Here is a 14076-nt window from a genome sequence, read left to right as displayed (position 1 = left end):
TGGATCTAATCTTGCACGTCAGAGGTGAGGTCTTGCCAGTCGCATGATTGCTTGCACCAGCACAGAGAAACAGCAGGAAAATACAGCTGTGCTGCATGGAAGGGTGAGGGGTTGGCCTAAGACAATCATTAAACCACATTCTTAAAAAAATAGAAAAATTCATGGCCTGGAAAAAGCATTTCTTTCCAACTTCACTTCATACTGGATTTCATAATGTGCAAGTCACTAGTTCAAGTGCTGTTAAAATTCTAACTGGGGTGTGCAATGAGGGAAAACTTGTGGATCGTATCAGTGCTTAATTTTTTTGTTAAAATAAAACTATTTCTCAGCTAATTTTGAAAGCATATGCATAGTATAATTCTCTTTCACACAACATGAGCAATTTTCATATAACACTATCTGCAGTGAGATTGGGACAGTAAATATCCTGTATTCTACAAAATTCGTTTGGTCTATCTTGGTGCAAGATAAGAACCTATTGTATTTCCTCCTCTTATCACAGCTGTTAGGATAAGCTCATGCATATATACAGACATGTACATACAACAGAAACAGGCACATGCCATGATTCAATTTGACCTGGACTGTCTAATGCAATCAATTGGTTGACAAGGTCATATGAACTAAAAGTTTTGCATTTCTGTCATCCTCCAGAAAAATCAATTGCTTCTGGCAAATATGCTCCTGTTACTGAAATGCACCATGTAAATATTCAGCCTAAATCATGAGAGCATCAATAAAGAAGTAGAAGTAGCTTACACTTACTCTAATTTTCAATTCTGACCCAAGGGTAATAGGCTTGGGATCTTTTGGGGCTGAGCTTTGTAATATCTCTTTGAGTGAGGAGATCAGAACTCACTACTGTCCCCTCTCCGTCTTTTTTTTTTTAGGTTTAGTTTTGGAAAAGACAAGTAAAAAAAATGCAGTCAAAATAAAACTAAATCTAAGCAGTCTAAGTATTCAGATGAGTGCCCAGCTGTGCTATAACCACAAACTGAACTTCAGCCAGCACTTGAGAAAAAGATAGCAGCATGTGATAAAATATTCCAAACATCTTTTTCATTATTTCCCCTTTATTCAATATGTCACAAGAATGTGCAGATGTGTTTAACCACCAACAGGATAATTCAGACACTGGCAAGAGCAATTTTCTCTGCACTCAACAGAACAAGAAATAGGAGCTTTCATATTCATGGCCACTGACCTAATTGCGCCAAGTCAGTGATGGCAAGATATAAAACTTCATTTTCTCCTTGACCTCTGATGAATGAGTTGAGTGCTAGAAAAGTTGTATAGAGTTTACTTTTGAATGAAAGATTAAGGTAACTAGTTACTTTCATTGCACAAATAACCTTCCAAATGAAAAGTGACTATATATTGATTCAATGCCAGTTGAATAGCAGAAGAGTGAAAGTCCACGACACTGTACCACCACAAGCTTCATTTCACAAGGTATTTAACAGAGGTAAGTAATTTAAACAGGAGGCTATTAATAGAAATTTAACCCTTCTTTCCCTCTCTTCCTCATTTGCTTATGCTATACAAAACTACTTGCTGATCAGTAGCACTTCCCCAGGTCTACAGGACCTGCTGATAATATCATTCTAAAATAAAGCAACATGATCACAGGTTCTAACATTACACATTCCTGTATGATTAACTTTTCATTTTTCTCTGTAAACAATTTTCCTTACAACAGGCTTCTGGAAATACAATGACAATGTATTTTCATTCAGTGAAAAGATTAATCAAGAATAAAGGACAAATGATCTTCCACCTTGAGAAAAGGAACTTGCTTTAACTGAAAGTAGCAGTCTCTTTTCAAAAAAAACACTGATGAGAAGTTCTCCCAGTTAAAAATTCAAGTTGTGCCTAAGCTGCACAAAGTGATAGCCAGACATGCATTATCACCTGTGTGTGAGCCCTCAGCTCTACAATGCCTTTTTAGTCTTCTGCGCTGTAATAAGTCTTAATGACCCACAGATGTCAAGGCAGATGAAACAGGGTCAGGTCCCTGGTAAAAGTCTGTGACTCATCTTCCCTCCACCAGAAGTCTTCAATTGTTTTTTCAGGATCCACCAAAAATGCCAAGAGAAATGCCTGAGGCTTGCTAACAAGGACTTAGCAAAGATTCTGTTACTACTGTGCTAATTTCTCAACTAGTCACCTTCAATTTCAGACTCACCAAACACCTCACCACCCAGAAAGCCACCCGCTATTCACAGGATCAAAATGCAGGAGGTTATTTAACTGTGACCACTGTGGTAGCAAAAGTCACCACAGAATTATAGTAAGTGTTAAATTTTCAGCCTGGACTCCAGTAAAAGAAGTCAAAATTTAAATGTTGTCATCCTTTACCCTTTGGATTTGCTTTCCTAAATACTGCAGAAAATAAAAGCAGGAGGAATGGGCTTTTTAAAATAAAAAGCTATAAACAAATGCATATTGGACATAAACATCCTTTGGATAATCTGTTTTACAGACGCTGATCTCACCAAGCTTTCTAACCCATCTGTCCAGTAGTAACATCCCAGTGCATGCAAGAGGAAGACAATACCTTGCAGAAGCACTAGCCTCCTCGAGAGACCAACCTTCACAAAAGTAATTTCAACAACGCCAACCTCTGTGCCTACTCCTACCAAGAAAAGCTTAATGTGTTTACACCCCTGTTTCTTGGGACCCAACACGCTTTCTGTCTGTCTGGTTCCTGTATATCAACCAGTACGATGGGGACACCAGAAGCTTCAATCGTCAAGGGCCTGGCACCAGGACACCCGCCGCCTGAAGACCTGCATGGAGCATGAATTACACACCACGCGTCACGTGCCACCATAAATACAGCTCAGCAGAGATCTCAGATGAAAAGGGAGGAATAGGAGAGACTGGGAAGTGCCTCACATCTACAAGTCTCCGACCTTTCAGTGCAGTGGAAAGTACAGCACCAGGCCAGTCTCTCCAGGCAGGTCCTGGCTTGCTTATTTCAGCTCAGTTCCAGAGACCTTTCCCTTGCTGTCCAGGAGACAGAGCTGTGCTCTAACAGAAAAGATTTAAGCTCCACAGCCCCCACCCCTTCTACACGAACACATGTACATGCTAGAAGCAAGTCTTTCGATGCATTAAACACAATTATTGGTTTCCACAACAGTAGTGCAAGGCCTAAGACTGCATGCTTTTATTTCAGGGTAGAGTGGAACCAAACACTTTTTCATGGGGTTAAGAAGTCGTTCTGCCACCTACATCCAGAGCTTATTCTTGCCCTTATAACACATCCACTGTAGCACTTAGTGTGGATATCTAAAATGAAAAGAGAGCGTAAGTTTAAAATTATCCTCAAAAAGCCAACACAAACAAATCCCCCCCACACCCCCCAAAACCTCCAGGTTGTTCATTTTTATACTTGTTTTTTTTTCTTCCAAATGTTAATGGTTGCAGTGAAGTAGTTAAGAATAGCTTCTGTGGAGCCAACCCTCCCCCAATACCCTGCACTGAGACAAGGGAGGAGAAGGTAAGAATTCATGGCAGGGCTGTGGAGTCAAAGGGGCAGAAGTACCTACGTCAGCTTCCCTGCCAAAGGCAACCTACAATGTGACTGGGGTCACCATCTATTTTCAACTCAATGGCCAAATGGTAATGGTAAAATCCAGAAGTTAGTGAAATTATACTGGGTATGCATTAGTCCTGCCGCATTTTTAGAGAAGATGGAAGAACACCAAATCAGAACAGGCGTTAACATGAGTCACTGTATAAAAATAGCCCTTCTGAAAACATAACAATGACCCTGTCTACACCAGGAAAATGTTCTCACTGTTGTTTAAAGTAATTGGCAACACTGGAAACCTCAGCCAAAAGGGCCTGCCAACTGCTTCTGTTTGTTTTGCTGGAGGACTGGGTCAGGTAAGCCTGATCAGCACTGAATCTAATCAAAATCATGTTTGAGCTGTAGTGGCAGCAGATAAATGTAGTTTATGTGATATGTTTAGTAGCTTATCCTCCTTACAGAAGGACTGTTAGTGGTCCTGGGCAACTGGCCGTCAGTGGCCCTGCTTGAGCAGGGGGGTTGGAGCAGATGACCTCCAGAGGTGTCTGCCAACCTCAGCCACCCTGTGATTCTGCAGTTCTGTGACTGCAGCACTGCTAACACTGGAGGATCTCACAGGCTTGTGTTAGGAATGGTAATTTCTAAAAAGCACTTTCTTAGTTACCTAGTTACCTCTTAGAGAACAGCAACAACTCCCACATTATGCCCTTTTCTCATTTCCATATAATGACTCTCCCTTTTCCTCTTTCCTTCAGGACTGAAGTTTTGTCTTGGGCACGGCCTGACCTCCTTGTTTATAAATGTACTTCATGTTTCCACACTGCGGGCCTGCAAAGAAATGGCCGCTACAAATCATAACTGGCTATAACTTAGTATTTGACAGTTGTTTAACTGTTATAACCTGAAAATGTATATCCCATTAATGCTTAAGAGGTCTCTACCTTTTTTAAAGCTCAGCCCTAGGCTTTTGATGCATAGCAAATCTCACCCTGAATGATTAGGCCTTCCTCCCATACAATGTAATTAAACAGTCCTACAATTCAGAATTTTAAATATTTGGAACCTATAGTTACAGAAGTTTTGCTCAAACCAATGCCATGTTGCTTGCACAAGCTTTCCTGCTAATTGTGAGGAAACCTACACTCGGCCAATTAGTTTGCTTCCTATTTTGTTTCTGGGCAACGTGCACTCTCCATGCAAGGAGTGAAAAGAACTTCTCTCCACAATTTGGCAAGTGAGGCTTTAGAGAAGCAAGCAGGCCATGCTACAGTCCAAAAGCAGCCTCCAAGTCTCATCTCCTACCACCTAAGTTACAGCTGCTTAGGGTAGCTTTTAGATTTTGTGTCCATTTGCAAAGTATCCACTTCATGCTGTCCAGCTATTCTGGTGCACAAAGACTCTGACTGCCCCTTCCACCAAGTTGTTGATCCTTCCAAACAAGAAACATTCAAGAGCACTGTCTCCAGCATCACCCGTTTCACACAGACTAGGCATCTCTGCAGAATCCAGAAGGCTGGAAACAAAACCCATCTACTGTCATAGCTTCCCTTGCCCTCTTCTGAGGGGCAGGACTATTTCCTAACAGCTTACTGAGGTGCCACTTCAGCAAAAGATGTTGCTCTGCAATGAGGAAAAACCCACCAATTATTAGAATGCACAATTACAGGGAAAAAAGTAATGAAAGGAAAGAAAAGAAGAAAAAAAAGTTCCTGTATCTCACAGCCAAGCAAAACACAGATAATTTACATTTGTGAAGATGTAGGAGGCACACAGAGATGATTTCTACATGTGGCCTGAGGCAGGGTTTGATTGGACAGTAACAGTGTGAAATGGATGTAACTGGTGGCAAGGGGCAAATATTCCAACAAAAATCATTTGTAGAGTGATTCCAATGAACTGGTTGCATGTGCTTTTAAGTTATTCTTGACACAATCCAATCACGAATGCATTGAGGTTTCCTCCACTGCTTCAGAATTGAAAGGCTACTTTCCCTCCAGCTGTATTAATGTGCAGTTGGAAAAGAAGATCCCAATTTGATAACAGATCTTCACTCAGTCTTGCTTGTTTGAGTCCTGACTTGTTGCAATAGTTACAGTATTTGTATGTGTGGTTAAACTGATACTGACTTTGAAACTTCAGTCAAATTAAACAAAGCAGGATCTGACAAAACACCTAGAATAAGAAAAAAGCTGTCTCCCTTCAACATCCTATATTATGTCATTACTCTTCAATTATTTAAGCCATATTTAAAATAGAACAGATTATATATCCCATCCAACATGATTTAAAAGTTTGTGATCTCTCTTACAGGCTCTGTAGCATTCTATCCACTGAAGTGACAAAATACTGTATTCTTCCCCTTCGTGTAATCTTATGATACTGTTTCTTAGGTTTTTGCTTACCTGCAGAGGTTGCAACTCACAGGAACAGCCACTTTAGGGCATCGCTGGATTTGGCCTCAGGGAGGACAGGCAAGAGAGGAATAGGGAAGTGACATCTGAGACAACACTAGGCCTTTGTGAGAGAATCTGTTCTTATACTTCCCTGTTCGTTATTTTAATAACTAAGTAACTTTTCATTTTCTGTTCCTGTCCTAAATGTTTTCTGGAATTGAACTAGGACTCCCTGTTCCAGGAGTCAGCCAAATGTGGTAGCTCTCCAGATGCACGTGATTTTGTTCAGTGCAACCATGACCCATTCTCCTTTTACCTCTTCTTTTATGCACCCTTCTGCCCTGGCAGGTGTGTGGAGTGAAGACAACACTAACACTTGTCCCCCTCCCCAGGTATCCTCCTTACTTTTCAGCTTTGTTCTTCCTCTGGGTCCCACTGCTGACGCTCAAATGAACAGGAAGAAAACAATAAATAATGAAACTTCCCCACAGACACATGCATGTATGGAGAGCTTCTCGAACGGTAGGACATAACAAAACAGTGACAAAGGTACAGATATGGAAAGGAGACCTGCTGAAAAACTTCAGTCAGATTCTCCAAGGCTTGGTTATTCATTCACTTCTTTGACAGCATGAGCTGTGACGACCCTTTCTGCTTCTCCCCTGGCACCCGGCCTTACCATCCTAAACCTACGCTGTCATTTGCAATGTGTTGGTGCAACCCTTTGCGAAGGTGTGTTGTGACCTGGACCAGGGAACCATCCAGCTGCAAGATGATCTTTTTTTTTTTTTTCCAGACCACTTTTCTTTAGGTCAGTTCCTTAAATTGGTGCATGCAGTAGCACAAATTGCTGTACAGACAGTGTCAACAGAATAGGCAAGGGGGTTGCTTACTCCAGCTAGACCAGCTGAGCTCCCAAATGTGAAACCAAAGCCTGAAAAGATCGTGATGTGACTGGAGGAGAAGTAAACTTGCCCCCTTTCCATTCAAATCGCCATGGTTTTAGTCATTTAGCATTGGCTAAGTTACTTCACTGGGGACTGAAGTAAGAGATAATGAACATTTTTGCTGCTTCTTTAGTAACTGTCCTGCCCCAAAGTTTTCCCCTCTTCATACCCCAGCTCTGTGTCCCACAGTCTCCAGAGCGGTCATGCTGTCTGTGGCTCCCTTGCTATGTCCATTCTCAGCTTCTTCTAAATCTCTGATGCTGATTCCATTCTTGTTCTTCACACTTACTGGAAAGTAATTGCTTGTAATTCATTAAGTTCACTTAGAGTTTGGAGCACACATGAACCACAACTGCCAATTTATACAGATTCAATGTTTCTCTTACCTGATTCTCCTGCAGCTGTACTAACAAACTCTGTATTAATTCCCAGTAGGCTGCTCCTCTTTTTTTAATTTAAAAAGAAAATTAAATGACCCTTTAGCCACAACACACTTTTTTTCCATTTTTAATTGGCTTTTTGCCCCCTCACATATTTATTAAGACCTATTATATTCCTCTAAAACACTGACTTAATAACTTTGTCTGCTTTTTCCATTATCTTCCTTCTTGACCCAAACCTGTGTAATCCCCCTGCTTCAATATACAATTCTTAGCATCTTTTTCCACCCTATCTTCAAACAGCTCCCCCCCCCACAGTGTAATATTCACCACTTCTGTTTTCTCTTGTTCCTTCCTTCCTGCTGCACAGGAGGTTTAGCCTGTAGTACTTTCGTGATGTGGTGTTTCAGTATTTCCAGGTCTGCTCTGAACTTCTGGGCTAAACTCACGCAATTGGAAACAGAAAAAGATCAGGTAGGTATGAGTCCAGCAGAATTGATGGAGCTGTGTCTGCTTCCACCAACAGCAAATTTTGCTCACCATTCTCAATAACTTTTGATAAAGCAGCATTTAGCTAATAAGCATATGACCTGCCTTCTAAGGCAGGCAGGAGTATTTTTGTCACCCTCCTGCTACTGAACTCCACTGCCGCAAACAAATGCTGTGTCTATACCACCAAGTAGATAGATGCATCCTGCTCCACAGTCCCAATCTGCTTGCCTTCCAGATCAGTTAGACCCACTGGAGTTTGGTACAATTCTCTCCCATCCTCTGTTTCCTTTATGAGAAACTACAGGGAGAAGGAAAAAAGGGAAAGGAGAACAACTGGTGCGTACCCAGACCTCATTCCAGCAGAAACCTGGGATGCCACTGTGGTATACATCTGGGCACTCAAACTTCTCTACTTCATTCTTCTATCCTTCAAACCATTCCTGGACAAATGTCCAAATCTCCCCTTATTTCCTTTCTCAAAATCTATTAAGCAGGTACCACTGTACCTGGGAATCCATCCTTCCCTATACTGAGTCCAAGCAGGCTAAATCATCAGCACAGGTTTCTCTGGTAACTCTTTCCTTCTCTCAGATGAATTCTGCTCCAACAAGAAGAGATACAAAAATTTATACCAGCTATAAATCTAGCCACCCCTCCACACTCTGCCAAAATGCCATAATAAATCAGTATATTGAGAAGAATTTTGACTGCAAAATACCCCCAAAATAAGTATTTTTGCCTGGATCTAGAAAAGAATATTCTATACAGGGATAATAACATGTCTATTTAAAGATGATATCAGTATTTTTTATGTCTAGACTACACAACATTCACTAAATTACTCAAAGACATTTTATACTGCTTAGCTCTCCCGGTAGCTCCTCTCCTCCCCTCCCCCTACATGCCTTCATACTTTTCTGATTAGTATTTGCAAATGTGTATCTACCTTGCTATTCTTAGAAATAAGATTTAAATATTGTCTGCCAAGCACCCCTCCTAAAAGATCAGCATAAAGTTTGGATGACTCTAGTCCTTGCATGCAGCTTATCTGTGTTATCATGACCATGTCACATAATGGAACAAATAAAAAAATAAAACCAATGAGCCAGCAACACTATGAAACACAACCAAACTGACCATTACCACACCCTATATATTGCTTCATCTGCATTTCGCCTTCTCAATAAACCCAGCCTAGCAGAAAGAATGCTGACATCGCTGGATACTTTGTTAGGATCAGTAATTTTCAAGACATGACTGCAAATAGCCCCAAAAAGCCCGGTCTGGTCTCACCGCTACCCTTGCCATGAGTGGGAGGCTGGACTAGATGAGTGGACTGGAGACCTCCTGAGCCCCTTTCAGCCCAAGTTACTCTGTCATTCTCTGCCAGTGTTTTGTGTATCTGACAAGCCATAGATTTTAACAGGAGTTTGGATCCAAGTCCCTCAAAAAACAAGAGAACTTGTCACGTGAATCAGATGTTCATTCTGCACGCATGTGGAAACCAGCTGGCTTTCCGTGGTACTCTATTCAGGGACAAATCCATAAACAGTAAACACAGGTGGCCAGGCTGACCTACGTCAGTGCTTCTGGTGGGCCAAACAGCTTTCAAAGTATTCAGCACGGCAATTTCAATGGTGACCTGCAAGAAGACCAGCAATTCTTCAACGTCAACAACAGCAAACAAGACGTGCAGTGGCAGATGCCGTACTGACACGCTATGGTACCAAACGATAAGCGGCTGCATTTAAACACCTTTCTCTATGCTGAGCCTTTCAAAACAGAGAAACTCCTTACACAAGGACACGTTTTTGCTATATTTGTTCTTCAGTGAAATCCAACATTTCCAAGATCACCAGCAACTACACTCCCTCCTGCCCTTTGTTTTACACGCTTGGATGACCACATTTTTAGAACAGGTCAACCAAATTCCTGAGCAGTTTATCAGTTGGTTAACAAGCTGTAATACCTTGTCTGCATACCAAGGTCAAATATTTCTGCAGTACTGCTTTTTATAAGGCCTCATCAACATTTCAACTAAGATAACGTTCTTATCTCCATATCTAAGATATTTTGCAAGTTCATCCCATCTATCACACCTAGAGTATCTTTTTAATAGATCACAGTTAGAAACAGTCCTCATACCTCCCATGAACATGTTTTCCAACCTTATTTTTTTCCCCACCATATTATCTTTTCATTTTTCTGTTTGTTACCTCTAGCATAAATGAAATCCAGAATTCTGCAATAATATCTAAGGATATTACAATCAGCTTCATAAAAAAAAGACAGGCTGCAAGGCTCGTTAACCTTGGCTCACACTTGTTTTTACCATGTATAGTCATACAAATGGCACGGACTGAATTTTGCTCTGCCTCCTAAAAAAAAAAAACAGTCTAAAAATGTTTCAATTGATCTTCCTTCCTCCAGTCTGGACAAGCTGATATTTATATTTTCCGTAACATAAAAGACAAAAGCTGCACTGGCCTACAAATGAATGGCTATTTAGCCCCGCCTAATACACTATTCTTAGCAGTTGATGTAAGTAATCACACATGTGGTAACACCCGCATTCAGGTTTCAGAGAATGTGTATCTTCTGCTGACGGCTTGCAGATGTTGCTTTGGAAAGCTGATCACTGAAGCAATGGAAGGCACGGAAAAAGGGTGCTCTGGTATAGGTAAACGACATCTCATTCCTATTTACTGGATAGATCAGTAAATAGACTGTTTACCTATACGGGACCACCCTTTTTCCTTACCTTCTCCATTGCTTCAGTAGGCATCTTTCCATAAAATGTTATTCTTGGCAAGATGTTATAATGGGTTGGATCATGCTATGGTTTTACATGGGAAGCATCACACAAGCTACACTACAGCCTCGCTTCATCTTACCCGAACTTCTGGTGTTGTCTGATTGAACCGGTTAACGCAACTTCATATCACATCTTTAAGTCACAGGTCTGGAAATTAGGCCTTGAAATTCTCTTCACACAGCCACAGGAGAGTAAAGAATGGCAAAGTTTGTTAGGAATTCTCATACATTTCATTAGATCATCTGACAGGGGGCAGACAGGGAAGAGAGACAACAAATTTGTGCTCACATCTCAAAGCCTTTCTTCTTGAGGTCGAATAGAAGCAGCAAGCTTTTAACTAATCTCAAATTAACCTTCAGTTGTCAAGGCTGCAAGACCATTGCGCCCACGGGACAGTAAATAGCCAAATGCCTACATTCGTGCTCACCTGGTGCTTTAAAGCGTAAAACCTGGGATATGCAACAGCACAGATGAGCAGTGCACTGATGTGCTCCCCACAGCTTGCCTTCTGCGAGGTTAGCCACGGGGCTCAGCGCAGGGCAGAAAGTGCTGTGGCTCTTTCTTTCTGTTGTGACCTAAGTAGTTCATCTCTGTGACCAGATTCAGCAGGCAGAGACACAAATGTCAGCCTTCCTCAGCTACAAGGAATCATCAGCTGTCAACAGCAATCTGTACACTTTCCCAGTCAATAAAAAGCCCTCACTTTACCAGCATGGACCAGCTGCAGGCTGACAATATGCTGAAGCGTGACTGCAGTTACTTGTAATTCCTCAAACTGCTAGGCGGTGTTTATCAAGTTTTCATCTTTCCTGAGTCAAAGCCTGTCTCAGCTAGCTTCCTTCTCCTGTCAGTCACCAGGACAGGACGTACAAGGCAGCACCAGTGAAATGACAGCATGATAACTTCCTAGCATTTAAGAAACACTGCCATGACCTCAGATGCGTATTAATACTCTGTCCATCAAATCCACAGATACTGCCGGAGGAGCAGTCACCTATGCCTTACAAAGCACCGAAGACTTCCAATGCATAGAGTAATAGCAGCTCGCATACATGACCTCTGTCACCATGCATTAGAAAACTGCTACTGAACAGCAGCTGCTGCCTTCATGTCACACACTGATTGCAAAATGGATAGGGAGGGCCATAAATCCCCCTGACAGGCAGTGGCACACTTACTTCCCAGTCAAACTGAAGTGAAGTAACAGCAAGGAGCAGGATTTACTGCACGTAAAAAGCAAGTTCATGGCTCTTGGAAGGTTTGTGTCTCAGAAAAGGCAGGATCTTATGTCACTGCAGATCTAAAAGTATTATAAAACACAGTACTTTGGTGTATAAGCGCATGTAAAATAAGCAAGGGGACACAGACACTAAAAGCTCATCTGGCCTTAATATTTCTTCAGCGGTTTTCAGAACTAGAGAGAGACCTAGTAGCAGTAACAAAGGAAATGCACCAAAAAAATCAAAATAATTTGCAACAACAGAAAGTTTGTCTTGTTCTGCAAAACATGCTTAAATGGCATGACTGGATCTTAGAGAATTTATATTGCACATTAAAAGATTTTAGATCAAAATTTCACTATTCTTATTACAGTAGAACTGTAAATTTTTTCAAATATACAAAATAAGTACTGAATATTGTTAAAAACTCCTGGCACATTTACACAGTCTACCACCCTCTAAACTGATCTATCAATGCATCGCCTTGGGCTACTTTCTCAGCCAGAGTCAGTTAGCAAAACTGGTGACCTCAGATCACCTTTTTTCCAGAATGCTACAAAATCACATTTGGGGTATTTTTTTTCCTGCATTTGCTGCTATATTGTGAATCTTTATACTGAGCTTAAAGTTATGTTATTCAACATGAATATGGCAATAGTTGTGCCAGCCCCTCTCACCACGTTAGTTATCCATATTCTGTATTAGCTCAGTTTTACAGGACAGAAGCAAACACTGCTGCATGCAGATGTGACTACACATACACATAAGAGGTGTGCCGTTAAATACCGCCTGGGCAAGCGCTCCACATTAAGCTCTAAATTAAAGACTGTCAAAAAGAAAAGCCAGCATCACGATGTTTTTGCTGTACTTACTACTTCCTTGTGACAACAAGCTACTGCACTGTCTATCCAGCGCTGAGCCTGCTCATGCAGCACACATGTCAAGACTTGTCTGACCAAAGTATAAAACATCTCCACAGATGAGTCCCTCCCTTGCCTGTGGTGTGTGTGTCTCTGTGTACACACACACTCTCTCTCTCTCTCTGTCCTATCTTCTCCCTAGAGCATCATACCATTAACAGGAACACGCTGTGCAGTATCAGGCTTCAGCTGGACACCAAGAAAATCCACTTCCCACTGCTAAATCAGTGCCAGATAATCTCTGCAATGAGAACAGCCCATCCAAAACAGTGTAGAGAGGAGGTGTAAAGTAATTGGAAGAGTAAGCCAAGCTTAGTAAAGCAACACAACTGCATCCACATGCTGGCCAAAGCGAGAAGACGACTGACGTGAAAGTCAGCCTTGAGAAGACTGGGAAAGTCAGCTCCGCATGCGGTGTGCAGGCTGGAACTGTGTGAAGCCACGCTTAGTGTTAGAAGTGCAGCAGTACCACGTTCCCGTACACGTGCTCTCCTGCTGTCATAGTGACAGGTCCGGAACCTACTGATTCCAAAATGCTGACCATGCTGAATATGGCCCAAAGGGATTAAAGTGTGTTTATGACATACTTCTGAGAAACCCCTATTCAGACATATTCCACAACGCATTTTAAACACAGCTGGGATGGGAAGGTGAAGGAAGGAGGGATGGGAAGGTGTCCAGACAGAGAAGCCATAGCATTATGTTGCACTGGTCTTGCTTCATGGATTTATTTCATGGGTCAACAGGGCCTTCCACTCATCGGAGACAGCAGTCATGCCAGCGGCTGGGCCACCGACTGAGACCAGCCTCATGGCGGCATTTCTAACTGGACAACACTGACACAGCCCTTGCACCGGCTGTGCTAGTTACCCCGTGTGGCTCTCAGTCATTCACCTAATGGTTCTGATTCCTTCTCCTCCTCCTCCTCCCAGCGGCTTCCCCAGCTGTGCAGGCAGCTGGTGCCCAACCGCCGACGGATGGAGGGAGGGTGGGAGAGCAGAGCCACAAAACCCACCCAAATCTTCCGCGGTGTCCCCAGCGCCCTTACCGTCTCGGGGTCGTTCTCAAAGACCTCCCGGGCCTCCTCCTTGTTGCAGTGCTCCTCCACGCACTCCCTTCCTCCTCCTCCCAGCGGCTTCCCCAGCTGTGCAGGCAGCTGGTGCCCAACCGCCGACGGATGGAGGGAGGGTGGGAGAGCAGAGCCACAAAACCCACCCAAATCTTCCGCGGTGTCCCCAGCGCCCTTACCGTCTCGGGGTCGTTCTCAAAGACCTCCCGGGCCTCCTCCTTGTTGCAGTGCTCCTCCACGCACTCCCTCTCCAGGTGCCCTTGCTTGGTCTCCTCGAAGATCTGGTAGGCTCGCCGCTGCCT

The 14076-nt window shown here is 42.6% G+C and overlaps 1 protein-coding gene across 1 annotated transcript in view; it reads right to left on the bottom strand.

Moving 5' to 3' along the window:
* Window positions 1–14076, bottom strand: part of GAS6 (growth arrest-specific 6) — a 54798-nt gene that overhangs the window by 28637 nt on the left and 12085 nt on the right. The window contains exon 2 of the mRNA XM_009892147.1: window positions 13954–14074. Coding sequence (XP_009890449.1) covers window positions 13954–14074 — 121 coding nt within the window. The remainder of the gene's footprint in view (window positions 1–13953; window positions 14075–14076) is intronic.

The sequence above is a fragment of the Charadrius vociferus genome, unplaced genomic scaffold (genome assembly GCF_000708025.1).
Source record: "Charadrius vociferus isolate BGI_N301 unplaced genomic scaffold, ASM70802v2 scaffold218, whole genome shotgun sequence".
Classification (NCBI taxonomy): domain Eukaryota; kingdom Metazoa; phylum Chordata; class Aves; order Charadriiformes; family Charadriidae; genus Charadrius; species Charadrius vociferus.
This window is presented reverse-complemented; position numbering and strand designations above follow the sequence as displayed.